Below are 23,125 nucleotides of genomic sequence, written 5' to 3' on the forward strand. Positions count from 1 at the left end.
CCAACTAGTTTCTCTTTCAAGCCTTCAACTCAACTGTAACCTGAACATATGGTGTGAAAATAATGTGCTTTCTATTATGCTTGAGACCAATTCTCTACCGCAATGTAAGCAGTCTGTTTAATAAATAATTGCCAAGTCTTCCAAACCAGCCTCTGCGGTAACTGGCACGATCTTGAAGTTGTCCCTGAAAAAGTAAACTCAAGAGCAAGAGCGGCCGCCAGGTAATCGAAAGGTTCCCGGTTCGATTCCAACTCCCCCCGGCAGCGCGTGAAAGTGTCCTGGAGCAAGACACTTAAAGGAACACGCCAACTTTTTGGGAACCTACTTCCAGTGAATGACACTAAGCTAGGCTAACTGTGTGGGTCTTCCTACTCCTACTGCATGCACAGAAGAAGAGGGGAGGATGCGACCCTCTTTGCGCCGCCCCTGTGCCTCAAATAGATCCGCTATCAGCTCTATCTTTAATCTTTCAAAATGGTCAGTTGCTATCGCTATCAGCTCTATCTTTAATTTTTCAAAATGTTCAGTTGCTATTGCATGCACTCATCTGTGTTTCACTACACGCATGAGTGCATGCTTACCAACTGTCAGTCTGCAACACTACTATCACCGACATCTAAGAAGGGAGATCCCCCCTTGAATGGCCCTTCTAAGGTTTCTCTCCTCCACACTGCCTGTGGTGCATTTCTTCCTATTGTTAGGTTTTAGTGAGTTTTTCCTTACCTTCGCGTGGGGTATGTCTGGGAGTGTTTGCATTCATTCATTTATTTTGCATTTATTTAAATTTGTTGGACCTTATGGTGTTCTTGTTTTGTTCTTGACTTATTGTTATGTTTCTTCTTGACTTGTTTAAAGAAGACGTGTCCAGCCCATGCGGACATTAACGTGTGTTGTCGGGCCTTACAAATAAATTTGATTTGATTTGATTTGATTTGGTGTGGCAGGTCTTGGAAGTTGTACAAAATTGCATACCTTTCACCTTGGCATGTTTCTCGTCTTCGTCTTTTCTTCTCTTTTTATACTGGATGGCCGGATGGCTTTTGCCTCTTCATAGTTCTCTAACGTTAGTCTTTCTTTCCTCAACACTCAATTCTATAAACACTTGACCGATACCCATCAATGCACAGCGCTCTAGCATGTTCTGACTGTGAACACCTAAAGCTGAGGCTCAGACCGACCGACCGTTTTAGATTTTTAGGCAACCGCCTATATCGCCTGTAGGAAGCTCCGCCCTCACACACCTTATTGTCTAATGTAACCAGGTCTTTACTGCCCTCCTCAAAGGGATTCCCATTGCTCAGCAACACCTCCATCAGGTCTTTGGCATGGCGTTGACATTGGTGCTGAGATGCAGATCCTTTCTTGTGATGAGGACGTTCCTCACAATAATCGTTTGTTCTTCACAATCAACTGTTGTTTACAGTTCTCATATCTAACTCTAGTTCTCCACATATTTATTGTCTCATTGTGTGAAATATCATATAAGATATGCTCCAATCATGTTTATTTTATTTGTATTCAATTACTCATTCATGAAAACTTAGGTACAGGCACCAACATCACCATTCTAGGTTTAATAGAATAAAAGTTATGAAGCGTAATTCGAAATAATTACAGAAATTGCAGCCATCTTTGATTTTTGCCATACCAGAATATTCAAAACATCAATATTTGAACTCCAGTTGATTCCTCATCCTCACACAGTATTAACTTAAAATAGCAATACAACATTATATTACACAGCAATTGTGTGAACATTAAGACGTTTTTAAAGAATTCATGATTTCGATTGTGGCCATTTTGGATACGTTTTTATAAAATTCAACTGGTTCCTTGACACTCAAGCCAAAATTGTTCTATAGATCCTTATCTTCAAATTAGAAGTGGAAACTAAACTTTCGCATCTACATTTTAAATGACTGAGTGTCCAGGCACCCCACTATCAGAAAAGTGTGTGGTTTTCTGGTCAGCAGGAGATGTGCATCTCTGGCAGCTTATGGTCAGTGGCATTGTTCGTCAAATAGTGTTGAACTTGAGTGTTACACCCTGAGTGCATAGTAAAATAGACATATTAGCATGGTAGGTAGTAGTATACGGATAGTAACATAGTACATAGTAGTAAGGTACTAGTAAAAGACAGTTATTTATATATATATTATATTGTAGAAATCATCGGAATAGAGAAACGCACAATTTCTATCAGTTTACAACACAAAGCCGTGTGTCATTTATTTCGCAGTAGCACAAGTGACAGCTGTCAGAACTATGCCGTTAGCTTCTGACAGCTCGTAGTAATCAAACATTTATCAATGAAACCCCACAAAGGGCGTCTCCTCTCAGCCCAACCCAAAACCAACCTCCTTAAAGTGACAGTGCCCCATCAACACATCAAAACAATACCATGGGGAATTATGTCTCTATAGAACCCACTACAATATAAATATTATATTTATTAAGAAGGTTATTTATTTATTTGCATCTCAGATATAGATTGAAGAGGTGTGTTTCTATATGGGTGACATGTCCCCATACACAGGGCATACGAGGGCATTCGCATGCAGTCACCAGCTCTCCACCCAATCCAATGCCTATATGGGAGATTTCCCACGACCTGTTAAGACGGCACTCTCTTACGTTAAGACAGCACTCTCTTACGCCACCATCGCCAAAACACCAAAAGAGCATCAAATCACTGACCTCTAGGACCATCATTCAGGTCATAGTACCAGTTCGATTAGATTACATTTAAATGTATTGGCATCATACAGCATAAGTACATTACAATAAAAATAAGTGGGGCATCCAACCCCACTGCAAATGTAACAGTAAAGTGCAATAGTAATATTAATATAGTGATTAAGCTGGGTATAAGATATATACATTTGTTCTACTGAGTATAATGCTAATCACATGTATGTACAGAGTTGTAATATATTTAAATGTTTCAAAAATGTTCTTATGTACCCCAGTTGCACATATTTGTGTTTTATTACACGTATATGTACATACATACCAACTATTCGCCTGTTTTATTCTCCACCCATCCATAGCAACACTATTATCACCGACATCCAATAAGGGGGATCCCCCCTTGAACGGCCCTTCTAAGGTTTCTCTCCTCCACATAGCCTGTGGTGCTTTTTTCCTATTGCTATAGGTTTTTCCTTACCTTCGCTGGGGTATGTCTGGGAGTGTTGCATTTATTACTTTACATTTATTTTGGATTTCATGGTGGGTTTTTTGTTCTTGATTTATTGGGATGTTTCTTCTTGAATAGTTTAAAGAAGACTTGTCCGGCCCATGGGGACATTAACTTGTGATTTCAGGCTTTACAAATCAATTTGATTTGATTTAATATGCATTTATATGTCCAGTGATACAGGTATAAAGACACTATGGTCAGGCACTCTACTACAGATATTACATTACATTACACAAACTAAAAACAGATATTACATTACATTACACAAACTAAAAACAGATATTACATTACATTACACAAACTAAAAACAGATATTACATTACATTACACAAACTAAAAACAGATATTACATTACATTACACAAACTAAAAACCGATATTGTCTGAATTACTAGAAGAAAGAAATGCACCACCTTTGGCTGATAGTAATTTATTAATTTCTTAGGATTTATTTTGGTCTAATAAATGTTTAAGGTTCTTAGATGGATCCCCTGCTGCCTCCTCCTCCTCTTCCTCCTCCTCTTCCTCATCTTCTTCCTCCTCCTCCTCATCCTACTCTTCCTCACCTTCCTCCTCCTCTTCCTCCTCCTCTTCCTTCTCCTCCTCCTCCCAATCCTTCTCCTCCTCCTCTTCCACATCTTCCTCCTCCCCCTCCTGCTCCTGTTCCTCATCTTCCTCATCTTCCTCCTCCTCCTCCTCCTCCTGCTCCTCCTCCTCATTCTCCTCCTCCTCCTCCTCCTCCTCCCCTTGAACGGCCCTTCTAAGGTTTCTCTCCTCCACATCGCCTGTGGTGCTTTTTTCCTATTGCTATAGGTTTCTCCTTACCTTCGCTGGGGTATGTCTGCGAGTGTTGCATTTATTACGTTACATTTATTTTGGATTTCATGGTGGGTTTTTTGTTCTTGATTTATTGGGATGTTTCTTCTTGAATAGTTTAAAGAAGACTTGTCCGGCCCATGGGGACATTAACTTGTGATTTCGGGCTTTACAAATCAATTTTATTTGATTTAATATGCATTTATATGTCTAGTGATACATGTATAAAGACACTATATTACATTACATTACACAAACTAAAAACAGATATTACATTACATTACACAAACTAAAAACAGATATTACATTACATTACACAAACTAAAAACAGATATTACATTACATTACACAAACTAAAAACATATATTACATTACTTTACACAAACTAAAAACAGATATTACATTACATTACACAAACTAAAAACAGATATTACATTACATTACACAAACTAAAAACAGATATTACATTACATTACACAAACTAAAAACAGATATTACATTACATTACACAAACTAAAACAGATATTGTCTGAATTACTAGAAGAAAGAAATGCACCATTTTTGGCTGATAGTAATTTCTTAATTTCTTAGGATTTCTTTTGGTCTAATAAATGTTTAAGGTTCTTAGATGGATCCCCTGGTGCCTCCTCCTCCTCTTCCTCCTCCTCCTCCTCCTCCTCCTACTCTTCCTCATCTTCCTCCTCCTCCTCCTCCTACTCTTCCTCATCTTCCTCATCCTCTTCCTCATCTTCCTCCTCTTCCTCATCTTCCTCCTCCTCATCCTAATCCTCCTCCTCCTACTCTTCCTCCTGCTCCTCGTTCTCCTCCTCTTGCTCCTGTTCCTACTCTTCCTCATCTTCCTACTCCTCCTCCTGCTCCTGCTCATACTCTTCCTCATCTTCCTCCTCCTCCTCCTCCTCCTCCTCCTCATCCTGCTCCTCCTCATCATCCTCCTCATCCTCCTCTTCCTCCTCCTCATCTTCCTCCTCCTCCTCCTCCTCCTGCTCATCATCCTCATTCTCCTCCTCATTCTCCTCCTCCTCCTCCTCCTCCTCCTCCTCCTCCTCCTCCACGGGGAGCAGCGTACTGGCTCATGTTAGGCAGGCCATGCATTATGCAGCAGCTTAGGCCCCAGCGCTGGATCTTCATGTCCTCGGCTACAGTCCACTTGTCGCTGCTCTGGTCGTAGCGCTCCACCTTGTTGTAGATGGTAATGGAGCCATTGAAGCCATTGTAGCCTCCGACCACGAAGAGCAGGTCGTCCAGCACTGCGATGCCAAAGCTCCAGCGGGGGGTGAGCATGTCGGGCAGGGCGCTCCAGGAGTCAGTCAAGGGGCTGTAGGCCTCCACGCTACACAGGGCGTGTCCATCGTCCCACCCTCCCACCTGAGGACAGGACACATGAGAGGAATGTTTTATTGTGTGGCTCAGGCAGGCAGACACTGTATTAATCCATTTAGGGAAATGAGGGCATCACAGCAGCATTGCAAGTCAAATGATACATATCTATAAAAATATCTAGTATAAAGCATTTGTCTCTGTGTGCACCTACCGCATAGACTTGTGCTCCGTATGCAGCGACTCCCAGTCCCCAACGCATGCTGCTCATGGGGGCGATCAGAGTCCACTGGTCGGTGTCTGGGCTGTAGCACTCAGCTGTGAGCAGACCCAGGCCACCACAGATGTAAACCTGTAATAAGAAAGAATATTCTAATTTAGTTTATATATTCCATTTGATTTCATTCTACTTTAATTGTCTGTTAATGTTGATGCACCAAAGGACCCAGACACATCTTTTGTATGTGCAAGCTTATTTGGCAATAAAGACATTTATGATTTCTGATCTAACGTTCCTTGGGTTCATCTACCACCCTGTGTCCCTCAGTTCCACCCACCTTGCCCTGGAGAGCTGCTGCCCCGGCGTCACACCTGTGCTCCAGCATGGGTGAGATCACTGTCCACTGGTTGGTTTCAGGCTCGTAGCGCTCGGCGGTGTTCAGTACCACGCCTCCGTCTTCCCCTCCCATGGCGTAGATACAGCCGTCCAACACGACCACGCTGAGCCCACTGCGGCGTGAGTGCATGGGAGCCACCTGCAGCCAGCTGCGAGTGACGGGGTTGAACCTGCGCACACTGCTGAGAGCCCATCTGGCGTCCCAGCCGCCGACGCAGTAGACCAGACCGTGGAGATAAGCGGTGCCGTGGCACCACCGGGGACTCTCCCCCTCAACACTCACGTCCATCCATCCACCGGCTCGGATATCGTAAGCCTCCATGGTCAGGATGCCACCACCACCTCCGATGGCCAATAGGACCTCCTGGGGCAGGCGTGGACGCATCAGGGGGTTTGGGAGCCTGTCGGAGCCAGGGGGGTTCAGGACGCTGAGGATGAGGGGCCTGCAGTCGTGGCTGTCCCTCACCACAGGGTTGTTCTGGACGTTGCTCCTGAAGTAGTCAGGCCTCATCAAGCCCATGCGAACCTGGGAAGAGACAAGCAGACAGCGGGTACAACTTAGACATCGGTTGTAGACGGTTTCTGTTGCTAGGGAACAGTTTGGACCCAAATGTTTGACAACCACTGCACTAGGGAACCTAGTGTTGTTTTAATGTAATGCACAGTAATAAATCTTTTTTTCTTTTTATAAATGTTTTTCTTTTCTTTTCTTTTCATACATAAAACAGAACATAACAGTACAATAATAATAATAATAATAACAATGACAACAGCGACGACAACAATAATAACAGTAACATGAATCATAATGACCTTGACAAGAGACAGACAAACAAGAAAAAGTAAAATAATAAAAATAAAATTAAAAATAAATGTGGCTCAGGCACTAGCAACCATGTTTGCGTATCCGTAATACAATTAGTTACCTTGGGCAGCAGCAAAGGGATGTGCGTTTTACGCTCCTCACGGGAGTGGTCGATCCAACGGAGGACGGCCTCGAACACCGTCTCCTCGCTCTTCACGTTCAGGTCATCCCTCTCGATGATGTCCACCAGTTGCTGCGGGGACAGCTCCACAATCTCCTGTGAGACGCGCAGCATCTCCTCAAAGTGGCACACGATGAAGAGATGGGCCTTGCGCCTCAGGTCAGGGTAGTTGTAGATGTCCGCGAACCTCCAGATGCCGACACAGTTTTCCAGAGACAGCTGGCCTTCTAGGAAGTCAGAGCACGCTCCTACTATGCCAGTGACGCAAAGCTGGTCTGCAGCCACCAGAAGCTCTTCCACGTTCTCTGCTGTCACCAGCACAAAGCGTGTGTAGGAGTACTCTATGATGAGCTGCATCATATCCGGGGACACCCCAGGGATACTGTAGACTTCTTTCTCTGAGTCGCTCCAGCGAGTGAAGAGGGCTCTGTGGGATGCAGAGTATAGAGCAGGGGTGTCAAACTCATTTTCACAGAGGGCCACATCAGCATTATGGTTGCCCTCAAAGGGCCAAAGACCGTATAAATGTTAATGTAATGTAAAATAAATGTAGCTACACATTTACATATTGTTAAACATGGTGTTTCTGTATTTATTACTTATTCAAGTTATACATATTGCATATTCATTTGCATAAATGTAAAAATATATGTTAGCTTATGTTATTTTAACAAATAATTTTAGTTTATCAGAACCCCATATTACTCCACCAATCAATGATCAAACCATTCAAGTAAATAACAAAGAAGAATATCATCAAATACAAGCTATGACATTAAGTTTGTTCAAAACCTTTTTGTCACAGTCAAGAGGGGCAGAACTAACAACTGTGAGCTGCAAAGAACACGTGGGACAGATGTAGCAGATGTTACAAAAACAAATGGCTGCACACAACCTTGCAGAGGCCATACATCCAACTAATGGAAGATAGTTTAATTAACTTTAATTAACAGATTGCAGAATGGGTACAGTACAGTACAGCTCAATACACACAATTGTTAAGGGGATGCAGACCAGAGAAAGACTTTCGACTTGTTTACATCAGGGTCCCCCATTTTCAATTCGTAATGAAATTGCTATTATGTGTCTGCATGAACACACAACTGTAACTGTACTCAAAAATAACAAAATAGGGTTGTCTCAGTTCACAACTATATTGGTCAAGTTTTGGGTGGGACTTGTTTGCGTCCCTACAGCTTCTTATTCAATTGAGCGAGATGCTCGGTTATGTCACACAGCCAGTTTGCATCTGACAGTTCAGACAATATTTCTTCAACCCTTTGTTACCTATTCCGCCTGGATCGTTTTTGTATTTTGGGCTGTAAAATTGTCAAAGAATGTCTGAGGAGTAAGTGCTTTTGGCTTTTTTCCTTTGTTACCTCAGATGTTCAACATACATGTATGTGTAAGAATGTGTAATAACTAAGGCTGTCAAAGTTAAAGCTTTATTAACGCATTAACCCACAATTATTTTAACACTGGTATTTTTTAACCCAATATTAATGTAAAAAAAAAAAAAAAAAAAAAAAAAAATTTTTTTTTTTTTTTTTATTTTTTACCTGAGCTCTTGGGGGGCCACATCAAATGACGTGGCGGGCCGGATTTGGCCCGCGGGCCGTGAGTTTGACACCTATGGTATAGAGATATCTGATGAGTAAACAGTAAGCAACATTCTGTTACAGTATTAGAAGTACAGTATCTAATAGTAGCTAACCTGAACCAAGCTAACCTAAACCAAGCTAAGCTGAAGCAAGCTAACCTGAACCAAGCTAACCTGAACCAAGCTAAACTTACCTGAAATAGTCGCTGCAGTCACACAGGAGGGCCTTGTGGGCATTCAACTCAGTGATGTTGACTTTAATAACCACATCACAGAACCTTCCCTCTAGACTCAGCTCATTAAGGATTGTACAAGACATTGTTTCCTTTTCCATGTGGGGATTTTAAATTGTATCTACAGAATATATTCAAGCTTACAGACAAATAGCCGGAAACAACAAGTGAGATCTTCACTTGTCTTCTGAGATCTGAGATATTCTGAGAGAATTGTTGAATATACTGTAAGTAAGTAAGTAAGTAAGTATTTATAAAGCACCTTTCATACATGTCATGTAGCTCAAAGTGCTGTACACAAATATAGGCATATATAACGATAAAAGCAATAAAGTCACAGTGATCAGTTAAGATCAATGTTTAAAAAAAAATAATAATAATAATAATAATAATAATAATAATAACGTAAAAATGAAAATAACGTAAAAATGAAAACAGTCATTTGCTTACCAGTTTGGGAGAACAGGTCCGCACAAACATGTCCGCTCAGTAGCAACCGGAAGTGCACTAAACCAATGCACTTGTACGGTAGGTAGCAATGTTTAGCTCTTATAACGCTAGTGTAGTTACGTTTTTATCAGTGGTCAGAGTTGGGTCCACAGGACTTTTCCAAGTCCCATGGATCCATCAGTGGCCGTGTATTGTGTGCGTATGTACCCGTTCCCTCATGTGGTCAGTGGCCAGAGTTAGGTCCACAGGACTTATCCAAGCCCCATGGATCCATCAGTGGCCGCGTATTGTGTGCGTATGTACCCGTTCCCTCATCTAAAGAGTTGGGTCCACAAGACTTTTCCAAGCCTTACGGATCCATCAGTGGTCGTGTATTGTGTGCGTATGTACCCGTTCCTTCATCTAAAAAGTTGGGTCCACAAGGCTTATCCTAGCCTCATGGATCCATCAGGTTTTTCCAAGCCATAACTATTTGTAAGCTAGACTGTATAGGTACGTTTTTAATTTTCCTTTAAAAATGTGTATGGAGCTGGCGTTTCTGATGTGTGTTGGTAGTGTGTTCCATAGTTTTGGGGCATAGTTGGCAAATGCCATACTTCCTATCCTCTTTTGGTTTCTGGGCGTGTCTAGTAAACCTGTAGTGGATGACCGTAGCGTTCTTGAGGGCAGATAACTAACTAGGGAATTTGCTATGTATTTTGGGCCTTGCTCATTAAGAGCTTTATATGTTAGGAAAAGGACCTTAAAATCAATTCTATGAGTTATTGGAAGCCAGTGCAGAGTGGCTAGGACTGGAGTGATATGTTCTCTTCTCCTTGTATGAGTTAGTAATCGAGCTGCAGAGTTTTGGATAAGCTGAAGCTTCCCAATGGTTGCTTTGGGAAGACCAGTGAACAGTGCATTACAATAGTCAAGCCGACTTGATACAAAAGCATGAATAAGTGTCTCTGCATCCTTTTTATTTACGAAAGGTCTTACTTTCGCTATGTTTCTTAGGTGGAAGAATGACGTTTTCATGGCCTTATTTATATGAGACTTAAAGGTCAGGTCTGAGTCCAAGATGACACCTAGGCTTGTAACCTCAGTCTTTACTAGGGGTGGGACGATACATCGATCCAGATCGATACATCGATGTAATTATCAACAATCGAATCGGATCGATGCGATGTAATAAGATCGATTCATATCGATACTCTTATTTTAAAAATCCTGTGGCGAGTCTCATATCCGCCCAAGAACAACAGCAGTAGCTCCGTGTGTGTAGATGTTACAGCATAGCATTCTCCCTTTCTGTGTGTGTGTGTGTGCGCGCGTCTTTGGAAAGACCAGATGAGGTCAGAGGAGTTTGATGTTTAAATGTTATTTAAACATAAACAATATAATACATAATAAATGTAGGCCTATACATGATCATGCAACATCAACAAATTGTTGTAGGAACGGTTTGGGAGAGGGAGGTTGTGAGTTTTGAGTTCCAAAAAATTTAGCTTAAAGTTTAAAGCTCAATATATAAAAACGTGGCACTTTACAGTGAACAGGAGGTATATTTGTATTAAAAACAATAGATTGATTTTCCTTTAAATGTCTGGAAGAGCTCAAAAATACAAATGTCAAATGATATTTTCATTACCTTTTTTTTGTTTATCTAAATGTTACTGATTGTGTTAAATGGGCATATGATATCATCTCATATCGATCGCAGGCACCTGAATCTAATCGTATCGTATTGTATCGTGAGAGACTTTGTGATATCGGCAAATATCGTATCGTTGTCCAAAGAATCGATATCGTATCGTATCATGATGAAACTGGTGATTCCCACCCCTAGTCTTTACATAGGATGACAGACTCCCCAGGTTTTCACACAGCACTTCCCTTTTCGCTTTTGGGCCGATCAATAGGATTTCGGTCTTGCTTTCGTTTAATTTTAGGAAGTTATTGTTCGTCCGCTTGTTTATTGCTAACAGACAATTTGTAATGGACTGTATGGCTGTAGTGTTATTTGGTTCTGCGGAGATATATAGTTGTGTATCATCAGCATAACTATGGAAGCATACATTGTGGTCTCGAATGATGTCCCCGAGGGGCAGCATATATAGTGAGAAGAGTAATGGACCAAGGCAGCTTCCTTGTGCAACTCCAAAGCTGCTGTCATGTTCCTCGGATACATTGTCTCCAAGCTTAACATAGAACCTTCTCCCCTTAATGTATGTTATGAGCCAATTTAGTACATGATCGGAAAAGCCAACCAGTCTTTCAAGACGACTGATCAAGATATTATGGTCAATCGTATCGAACGCTGCACTAAGGTCCAATAGGACAAGAATTGAGACTTTGCCAGCATCGGAGTTTAGCCTGAGGTCGCTAACTATTTTAGTAAGGGCAGTTTCAGTGCTGTGATTTGTTCTGAAACCTGATTGTAATTCCTCCATGATGTTATTATCTTTGAGAAAGGAGTTTATTTGTACTGAGACTATCTTTTCTAATATCTTGCTGATAAATGGAAGGTTCGATATTGGCCTATAGCTTTTTAGTTCGTTTACATCTAAGTTTGTTTTCTTTAGTAGTGGTTTTACTACAGCCGTTTTAAATGCATCTGGAAAAGTGCCTGTTTGAAGCGACATATTTATGATTTCAAGGACATGATTTGAGACACTATCGAACACCCGCTTGAGAAATGCTGTTGGTATAGGATCGAGGCAGGAGGTGGCGGAATTACACTCTGAGACAATCTTACAGAGGTCAGGTAATGTAATACATGTGAATTCCCCCATAGTTATCTCAGGTGGGTTTTCACTCACAGCCAGATCTATATCAGCGGTAATGCTTGCTCTAATCAATGATATTTTTTCATTAAAGAAAACTGCGAACTCTTCACATTTTGTGGCTGATTGCTGCAGTATATGGGGGGGGTGGTATGTTAATCAGCCGGTCGATGGTGGAAAAAAGTACCCTGGAGTTACCCATATTTTCTGAGATCATTTTGGAAAAATATTCCTTTCTCGCAAGTTGTATTGCCTTATTGTATGCGCCCATGGCGTCTTTGTATAAATTAAAGTGAGCTGTGAGTTTGAATTTCCTCCATTTTCGCTCGGCTATCCTACATTTTCTCTTGTTATCTTTAACATTGGTTTTATTTAACCATGGAGAGATTCTATCAGTTTTTACCTTTTTAACCTTCAGAGGGGCAACAGTATCTAACACTGTTGACAAGGTGCTGTGGAAGTTTTGCACTTTCTGATTTAAGGAGGATTCACTGCATTGGTCATATGATTTCATCATACTAGAGAATTTTGCTTCAGCTCTAGCGTCCAGAAGCCTTCTGTGAACTAGGAATTCGCTTCTGGTCTTATGTAATATTAGGCTTGTACCATAGAACACACAATAATGGTCAGAAATTGGAATTTGTTTTACTGATACATTCTCAATGTTTAGCCCTGTTGTTATTAGTAGGTCCAGAGTGTTGCCATGTTGGTGGGTGGCCTCGTGAACATGTTGCATCAGTCCAAAACTGTCCAGTAGGTTCAGAAACTCACAACCCCTGGGGTCATCCTTTTTGTTGATATGAATGTTTAGATCTCCATTAAGAATGATTCTATCATACCTGGTAATGCAGATCGATATGAGTTCTGAAAATTCCTGTATGAAGAGTGGCGAGTACCTTGGTGGTCGATACAATGTCACACATATTACTGGCATTTCTGTTTTCAATACAATAGCAAGGTATTCAAATGATAAAAATGTTCCCAGGTCAATATCATTGCACACAAATTGAGTGGAGATGATTGCTGCTATTCCGCCTCCCCTCCCACTCTGTCTGTTTGATTGATAGAATTTAAAATTGGAAGGGCAGGTCTCAATCAGTGTTGCTACACCAGTGATATTGTCTAACCATGTCTCTACTAAAAACATACAATGTACACCATGTTTTACTATGAGTTCATTTATCAGAAATGATTTTTGTTTCAGCGCTCTAACGTTGAACAGTGCTAGTTTTAGCTGTACGGGTTCTGTAGTGGGGCGTGAGATAGCCTGTGGTTGAACACTGATATTGATAAGGTTAGATTTACATATGGGACGTGATAATGAGTAATTGATTAGTCTTTTGGTGATCAGAATCGGGATGACACTCAACGTGTTTCTTTGTAGCTTAGGCTGCTTCTGTATATAGTCTACAGAGCTAGATATGGTTGGTTGTCAGGCCAGTGATGCTACACTTTGTATGACGTTATGTATTAGCACATTTACCCCTGATATGTTTGGATGGATGCCATCGGGTCTGTAATGGTCTTTCCTGGACCAGAGCAGATCAAAGTTATTTATATAGCAAAGTCCTATAGTAGTACAGTAGGTCTGTAGCCATTTGTGCAACCAGAACAGACGGCTAAATCGCTCAGATCCACGACCTATGGATGGAATGGGGCCAGACACAATGCATATTTTACCCAGGCTTTCAATAGTGAGTATTAGTGATTCAAAGTCAGATTGGAGTTTAGCGGATTGTCTAGCCATTACGTCATTTGCTCCGATATGAATGATAACGGTGTGGGCGGACGGATATCTGTCGATGATTTCGGGAGTACACTCAAGTAAGTCAGTAACTTTTAAACCGGAAAAACAATATGTAATGCCGTGTGGTATTTGCAAAAACCTGGTGATGGAATCTCCGATGAGTAGGATCTCTGGCTGTTCATGGATGCATTCCCCGTCGTAGATGGCCAGGTTTCTATGGTGAAAAGCCGCAGGAGTAGCGTCTGCATTGTTGGCGGGGTTTGATGGTTGGTCGGGCAGCAGCGCCGTGTGGAGGGGCTCGTTCACAGCGGCATTTCTATCGATAACACTCGCCGTTTGAATGATCGTACTGGCATGGGCTGCAGAGCACCGCAGACGAGGACGTTTAAAATTTGGGGAGTCGGACCCATCGCGTGAGTCTGGGGAATTTGGCGATGCGAGAGCAAACAGGGCAGAGCGCTTTCTGCTCCGGGTTGCAGATATATTTCCATGGTTGAGTCGTGAGCTGGAGAGGGCCGCCGTCCTGGCAGCTTCGCTTGGAGCCTGGCTAGTAGCTAGGCTAGTAGCTAGCATCGGATAGTCTTTGAGCAAAGCTACATTACTAGCAGCAGGAGACGGAAACGAGGGAGAGCCTAGGAGGCTGGGATCATTACAAAGAGGATTGAATCGGTTTGATAGTTGAGGTGAATCAACGGGATCATATAGAGGAAGGGAGAGCTTCCTTCGGCCCCTCACCACTGTCGCCCAGGAGGGACTACTGGTGCAGCCTGCGTCCGCTTCTTCCATGCTAGCCAGCCTGGACATGAGCTCCGTTTGACGCTTGAGAAGATCCATTACTAGTATCTCGATGGTCTTCAGTTCCGTTCGCATTTCTGCGACATCTGACGTTGGAGCCATTTCCTCGGGGGAGTTTAGCACTGTGAGTACTGTAGCGTGTAGCTATGGCAACAACAAGCTCCGATAGCTTAGGTCACGTCCAGTAAAAAGTCACATAAAACCAATAAATCCAACAGCATAAACGATAAAAGCAAAAGTCACAGTGATCAGTTAAGATCACTGGTTAAAAAATGGTAGAAAGAAAGAAAACAGTCTAAAGTTTGAAAGTTTGGGAGGTCCGCAAAAACACGTCCGTTCAGTAGCAACCGGAAGTGTAGTGGATCCAACCAACTAACACACAGGAATGTACACAAATGTTCTAGAATGTTTGATTATGACATCATACTGTGCCATCACAAATGTTCTAGAATGTTCTATTATGACATCATACAGTGCCATCACGAATGTTCTAGAATGTTTGATTATGACATCATACTGTGACATCACAAATGTTCTAGAATGTTCTATTATGACATCATACTGTGACATCCAGTGATGGGAATAACGGCGTTATGAATAACGGCGTTAGTTTTTTCAGTAACCAAGCTAAACCTGAACCAAGCTAACCTGAACCAAGCTAAACTTACCTGAAATAGCCACTGCAGTCACACAGGAGGGCCTTGTGGGCATTCAACTCGGTGCTGTTGACTTTAATAACCACATCACAGAACCTTCCCTCCAGAGGCAGCTCATTAAGGATTGTACAGGACATTGTTTCCTTTTCCATGTGGGGATTTTAAATTGTATCTACAGAATATATTCAAGCTTACAGACAAATAGCCGGAAACAACAAGTGCGATCCTCACTTGTCTTCTGAGATCTGAGAACTTCTGAGATAATTGAATATACTGTACACAAATGTTCTAGAATGTTCTATTATGACATCATACTGTGCCAACAAATGTTCTAGAATGTTCTATTATGACATCATACTGTGACATCACAAATGTTCTAGAATGTTTGATTATGACATCATACTGTGACATCACAAATGTTCTAGAATGTTCTATTATGACATCATACTGTGACATCACAAATGTTCTAGAATGTTTGATTATGACATCATACTGTGACATCCAGTGATGGGAATAACGGCGTTACTAACAGCGTTCGTCTTTTCAGTAACGAGTAATCTACTCTTCCAATCTTAATAACGCCCTTACCGTTACTGCCAAAAAATGCGGTGCGTTACTATGATTGAAGCTGTTTTTTTCATCAGACAGATCTCTGCGCTGAGAAGCAATACTTTTTTCCCTTGGTTAGTGGGCAGTGCGCGATTGGCTGAGGTTGAGTAAAATGTCATGGTAAGCCAATCAGAGGTAGAGGTGGGCGGGTGTTCGAAAGAATCCAGAGTCTGACACACAGCGACAACACAAGCGACTCAGTCAACAACAGACCGCGGTTCTGTGTACGTTTTGATAGTTTGTTTGGCGAGCCCAAATAATCCAAAACTAATCCAACAAACAACACAAGCGAGCAGTCAACGACAGTCCATGAGCATTTTTTGTTCACTCTTGTGTTAGTTGTGTTGCAGCGCAGGGCACTACAGAAGTGGAGGCTACAGCCTTATCAACAGTGCTGCACTTCCTGGTTTAATAGCACAGTCTTCAGGTGCTCAGAGATATATATATCTGTATGTCATGCATGTCTTAACACTAGAACAGCCATGGAGAAAATGTCACTGATTCCCGCGGAAGGGGTCAGATGACCCCACAGCTTATATGAGAAATATGAGAAAAATAAACAGTGTAAACTATATAATTACCTCTTAACACTTTAACTGCCACACACGAGATATCTCAGGTTTATTTTTATGTGGTTGAAAGCCACTCACGAGATTTCTCTGAATTTTTTATTTTTTTAGCGATCTGAAATCATATTGCATCACGCTAGCCTACCCGAGTATACACGAGCACCGCCGGCGATCATATGTGGAAAAAAGCGCCCCCTATCGTCTCCCAGATGACATAAGGGATTTTGGAATGGACTCAATGAAAATGGATGGGGAAAAAAATCCGGTACTCCACATTTTCCAGTCCACTGATCCAGCCGGGGTTACCACAGTTCATTCTGGAGCCTCTGAGCCCCGCTGATCATGGTGTAGGAAAGCCCTGCTAATAAGACTACTTTGTTCTGTAATAGCCCTTTAATATGTTGTTGTTGACAGGAAAGGGTAATTGATTTATGCCAGTGTAATCGTTCAGCGTGATGTGCCCCGACCAAGTGTTGCACTCTAGTCTTCTGATAACGTTACTGACCATTAAGAGTTCTCTCCCTTTAAGTGAGCAAGCCGGTCTCCGTGTTACTGCCTGACGACTACTTCGTTCTGTACCTGCCCTTTAAGAGTCCCTCCCCTTTAACGTGCACGAGCTATTCTCTGTGTTGCTGCCTGATGGTGCGGCTGCTGTAGCAGTAATGTCCGTCCCTTTGAGGAACGTGTGCGTAAATGACCAACGTGAGTACGGTACCTATGTTTAATCCTGCCTAATTCACCCTTCAGCTTACTCTACCTTTATAGTGTGTCTCCGCTGTTCTATTCCTGTCGACGTTGTTCCCTCTGTTATTGAAACTCCGCGCCGTTAGCTTAGCTACACGTTAGCCAACCTACGTTGCCTGCAAGTGATGCTGCGTGGTTAGCTTAGCCGCACGTGAGCTAGCTTAGGCTGTATAACTCACTCACTACTTCTAGTGAATAGAATGTATCTACACCTGGTTTACAGTCCACCTACCTATACTGTTTACATGCACTGAAGGAGTAATTCCCTGCATAGGTTATGTAGGTTATATATATTAACTCTGGTTAAGTGAATGCCCTAGTGGCCTAGTTACTAGTTGCACTATACTACTAATGGACATTATGTTTATGTACACCACTACTGTGTCTACTAATGTATACTGTATTGTATCACTACTGTGTTATTAATGTATACTGTATTGTATTCCTCTGTAGACAACCACACACATGGAAATATCCCAACCACACACACCTTTCTGTTCCCAATAAAAGACAATACCTGCAGCACGCCTCTGTGACTCTCTAATAGGAGTTAAAACGCCATAGTGTCCGCCAGCTCTATTAAACGCAACCCGTGGAGGCCCTAGCCCTCCGTTTCAATGGAGTTCTACTGTATCGCGTTGGATCTATACACTTATCGATTTTTTCGAATGGTGATCAGGAATTGGAATATACCAGTTGGATACCATCTGATGTCAGGTAAGGAATCTATGTTATCAGTGTTAGGATAATCAGACTAATTTTGATGAAGTTATAAGCTGTTTTGTGAAATGGGCTCTTTCGGTTTCACTGTAAAAGTCCAAGAGGAAATCAACGCGGCGATTATCCGTGCGCGGCCCGAATGTTCTTGCGTGCACGTATAATATTGATCATCTAGTAGGCTTGGGCGGTATCGTTTTTTTCACACCGTCATACCTTGCTGACATAATACCCCGGTATACGGTATATGACGGTATGACTTTCATTTTCATCAGCGGGGGGGGGGGCAACCCTTGTTACCAAGTAAACAAATCACGGTGCTACTATCGTTAGCTCTCAGAATGGTAGCCAGAAGCCCGCAGCATCTAGTGCTACTATCGTTAGCTCTCAGAATGGTAGCCAGTTAGCCTGCAGCACCGTAGTACTAGTAACGTTAGTATTGTGTATTCAAAAACGCACCGGACTGCGACGTAACGTTTTACCGTTTATTTGCTTGCTCCACCAACAACACACACAACGCTTTACGGTATTTTCACAGCACACATTACCGTAAAACATGAACACCGTTGTGATTCACTCTCTCCACTAGTGAGGACTGTTCTCGCCCTCTGCTGGCGCGTGTGTGCACTACACTCAAAACTCTGTTTCACTGTAATAGAAACCGAAGCGCATCTGTGATTTTTTTATTTTTTTATTATTTATCTTTCTTCCCCTCCTTTTTCCCGATTTTTCTCCCATCCCACCCTTCCTGGTTGTTGCGTACTTTCCCCTACTGTTGGTCCGGGAGACCGGAGACTGTCACATGCTTTCCTCCGACGCATGTGCAGCCTGGGGCAGGCCAACCTGGCCGCGCAGGTTCTCACCGGGGAGAGTGTAGCGTGTGGGAGGCCACACTATCTCTCCTCAGTTCCAACCCTCGCTGAGCAGGCGCCCTGACCGAACTGTAGGGGTCGCTGTCCACAACGCCCAGGACCCACCCTTCAGCTTTCCCACCCCCTGATACAGCCAATTGTATCAGTGTGAGAGGCCAGCCAAGCTGATAGCAACGCCGGGAGCTGGATTCGAACAGGCGAATCCTAGTGTCTCCCGGTGTTGGTGACGAACGTAATCTCTGTGCGCCACCTGCCCCCCCCCGCATCTGTGATTTTGACGGTATTGATTTTCAATACCGTCGGGATTTCTAAATACCCTGGTATACCGTAATACCGTCATACCGCCCAAGCCTATCATCTAGCGTTTATTTGAAAACGATTCATAAAAAGGCCGACGAATATCAACGTTGTGGAATATTCCAGTAAAAGACGATTTTCATAGAATGGTCCAGAATGGGCTGTTTTTTATCTCAAAACGGGTGCTTTTCTAAATGCTCTGAAACGGAAATGACGCGATAAAAAACCAATCTGCCTTGACAGCACTGACTGGAAAATAGTCTTTGATAAGCGACGGGCAGATTAGACACATAGCCATAATTTAAAACATAGATTAGGCGATATTAACGTTAACATTGAAGTGGATGGTGGCATCAAGGGGGTAAAAAGGAAAACCCGGCGTGGCACTCAAAGTGTTAATATAAAAATATGAGGTTTACCACAGGTTTGAGTGACAATTTTTTATTTTTTTCATTAAAAAATATATTATAATTTTTCTTTTTTTTTGGATGGAAGAGACTCACATTGACGGGCAAAGAGCCACATGCGGCTCGCGAGCCATGGGTTTGCCACCCCTGCGCTAGACGCTCACAAAGTGCTGTGACTTTCCACATATTATATATTCCATATATATGTGGAATAACGTTCTAATTACATTTTCCTGAAGTCATTTTGAAATTTCAGAAACCGTGCCAGATAAAACGGGTACTTTTAGGAAAAGTCATTGAGTGACAGAGCTGGAGCTCGACCGAGTGACGAGGATACATTTATTGAAAATGCCTAGGGGTCATTTGACCCCTTGTCGGCTGTGCTAGTGTTAAATGTCATGATTAGATTAGTTTAGAATAGATGATTAGATTAGATTCTTATATCTGTATGTTGTGTATGTCAAATGTCATGAATTGAAAATGGGGGACCCTGATGTAAACAAGGCGAAAGTCTCTGGTCTGCATCCCCTTAACAATTGTGTGTATTGAGCTGTGCTGTACTGTACCCATTCTGCAATCTGTTAATTAAAATGTTCAATCAATCAATATTTGTTATTTATTTTTGGTATAGTGCTTAACAAGCATAATTTAATGTTGCCCAGTTGTGGCCTGTTGAGGGGCAATACATATCAAAAGTTCCAAAACATCTATTGTGTTTGTATTTGTATGATCCACTATATAAACATAGTAATTATAATATCTACATACATGGCATTTGATTGGAGGCTAGTCTCACTTTGTCCCACAGCAACATTAAAATAGTTTAGATTTGTGTATGTTGTTTATGTAACAAATTTACTTGAAAGTAACGCAATAGTTACTTTCTGAAGTAACTAGTTACTTTTATAATTTGTAACTGAGTAAGTAATTTAGTAACTTTTTGGAAGAAGTAACTAGTAACTGTAACTAGTTACTTTTTAAAAGTAACTTGCCCAACACTGGTGACGTCACAACGGAACATGTTTGAGTTCTATTTGAATAATTTAAATAATATGTTGACATTAAAAAAGAACAAATACAATGATAAAAAAACTACATAAAACAATGATACAAATTATAATAAAATATTGAAGTCAAATTTATAGAAATAATGAAAAATAAGACAATGAAATAAAGATAATAATTCATTTAAAAGCTATTTTAAAAAGGTAAGTTTTGAGCAGTGCCAACCGAGTCTGCTGTCCTAACAGACTTGGGGTCTGTAGGGTAAGCACTTATTCCCTCCGCCCTGAACATTTATGGAGATGTATGGGCCTTTTAAGTCCTTGAAGTGTCATTCAAGGATAAGTGAGCTCCTGCACTGATTATTATAGTTCAATATTCAATATTTGATCACCAAAAACCCCCAAAAAGCATAAAAAGGCCCCTCCCCGCCCAAAAAGGGCCCCCAAAAATAGCACAGGCCCAGTGCCCTTTTCAGCCTTTGAGCACCTGCCCCTCTAAAGTCCTGTGCACGTCCCTGCCCCTCATATACTTGCTTCTACACCTGCACAGAACCCTTAGCTATACTATACATATATGTACTATAATGCTGTATATACCATATATATTTATTCTCAACACATATAGTATATTTATATATATCTATCCTCACCTGTCTGTACTTACCTGCACATAGTTCCTTACTATATCTATATTTGTACATATCCTACTCTTACTAGTTACGCTGCTGGCCAGTAGTCATACTGTCTCTATTTATATAATACAACTCTGTACATACATCTTATTATCACTACACTCAGTAGTACTAATTTGTATATTTTAACCACCTGTACATTGTATATTGCTGTTGCACTTTAATGCTACATTTGCACTCTGGTTGGATGCCAAATTTATTTTCGTTGTGCTGTACTTGTGCTGTATAATGACAATAAATTAGAATCTAATCTAATCTAATCTAATCTAATCTAATCTAATCTAATCTAATCTAATCTAATCTAATCTAATCTAATCTAATCTAATCTAATCTAATATCCTTACCCTGTGCCGCTTTAGGCGTCTGGTGAACCGTCTGGATGACATGAAGAAGACGGTGTGTGGGGACGGAGTGTCGCGCTGCTTGCTGTGCGGGGAGCAGCTGGGCTCACCCGGGGTCAGCTCAGTGGTGTGTGACGACTGTAAAAAGGTAGGAAGGAGAAGCCTGTCACTAGGCCGCGAGAACACAACCCACCTACCGGTGTAGTCCTGAGCTCTGACAGCGCTAAGTGGCGGAACAGCTGGAAACCTTCCTTTTTGTTTTCTCCTCTCGCATAGAACATGTGCACCAAGTGTGGAATACAGTGTAACAGTCGGCCCCGCTCTGTGTGGCTCTGCAAGATCTGCAAAGAACAGCGGGAGGCAAGTGCAAGTCACCCAGAGAGGATAAGATAGAGAAAAGAACATGCATATCTCTGCCATGAAGCCTATGATGATATTGTGTTTCCTTTCTCCTAGGTGTGGAAGCGGTCTGGCGCCTGGTTCTTCAAAGGCTTTCCTAAGCATTTCTTGCCCTCGCCCATGCCCGTATCTAAACCTGGAGAGCCCACTGCCCCCCAGGCTGCAGCCACAGCTGCCCAACCCCAGCCACAGGGTAGGGATAGTTGAACTGTTGAATGAATCATCAGAAAGGAAATTTAGCTTGGAGGGAATTGCATGGAACCTTCTTTGATATTGATTGATTGAAAAGTTTATTAACAGATTGCAGAATGGGTACAGTACAGTACAGCTCAATACATACAATTGTTAAGGGGATGCAGACCAGAGAAAGACTTTCGTCTTGTTTACATCAGGGTCCCCCATTTTCAATTCATCGTAACATATATGACATACATGACATACAGATAGACAGTACTGCTACATCTATACATTTATGACATACCAGATTTGCAAATACAGTACTGTTTGTGATACAAAAAGAGTCCAGAAAAAAAAAGTATATACATTTGGCGTAGAAACTGTACATTGGATTGGGTGGGGGGCTGTACATTGGAGGTGGGTGGGTGGGGGGGGGGTTGGGTAGGAGTGGGGGGGGGGGGGGGTTGGGTAGGAGGGGTGGGTGGGGGACACTGTACAACTATACAAACAAAACTGTACATTGGAATATTGACAAGACCATACTTGGTCATTTACTGTACATTGGAGGGGGTTGTGTTAGGACATTTACAGGGGCCAGTTTCGAATTGCAGTCTCCCGTAGGTGTTTTTTTAGAGTGTTTTTGAAAGTGGGTAGTGATTCACATTCCTTTACAGCTTTGGGTAGGGCGTTCCACATTGATGTGGCATAATTGCGAAACGTGTTTAGACCCTTGTTTGAGCCAAATCTGGGTTTAACATGGTTTGTGGAGCTCCCTCTGGTGTTGTGATCGTGGTATTCACTGACCTTTGGGAAGTATTTTGACATGTACATGGGTACCTTGGTCGCGTAGTGTATCTTGTAGACCATGGCCCATTGCAAGTTGCTGTACTCTGTCGTCTACTCTAAGACGACAGTGTTGTCAAAGTGGGCAGGGGTGAGGTGGGTTCTAGGAGTAAGGTCAAGCAGTAGTCTGACCAGTTTGTTTTGAGATGTTTGTAATTTTGTTTTTAGCGCCTTTGAGGTGCTTTGGTACTATGAGGTTCAAGCATAGTCGTAGTACCCTTGAATGAGTGCTCCTGCCAGAGTCTTCAGGG

At 42.0% G+C, this 23,125-nt stretch overlaps 1 protein-coding gene across 1 annotated transcript in view; it reads left to right on the forward strand.

Annotated features, from left to right (window-relative positions):
- The window catches only part of LOC311229887 (rabphilin-3A-like), a gene marked incomplete at its 3' end in the record, with an annotated part of 75,897 nt that overhangs the window by 25,781 nt on the left and 26,991 nt on the right, over positions 1-23,125 (forward strand). The window contains 3 exon segments of the mRNA XM_084315956.1: positions 21,474-21,603; positions 21,732-21,815; positions 21,912-22,047. Coding sequence (XP_084172082.1) covers positions 21,474-21,603; positions 21,732-21,815; positions 21,912-22,047 — 350 coding nt within the window.

The sequence above is a fragment of the Notolepis coatsorum genome, assembly GCF_963971535.1.
Source record: "Notolepis coatsorum genome assembly, chromosome: 1".
Classification (NCBI taxonomy): Eukaryota; Metazoa; Chordata; class Actinopteri; order Aulopiformes; family Paralepididae; genus Notolepis; species Notolepis coatsorum.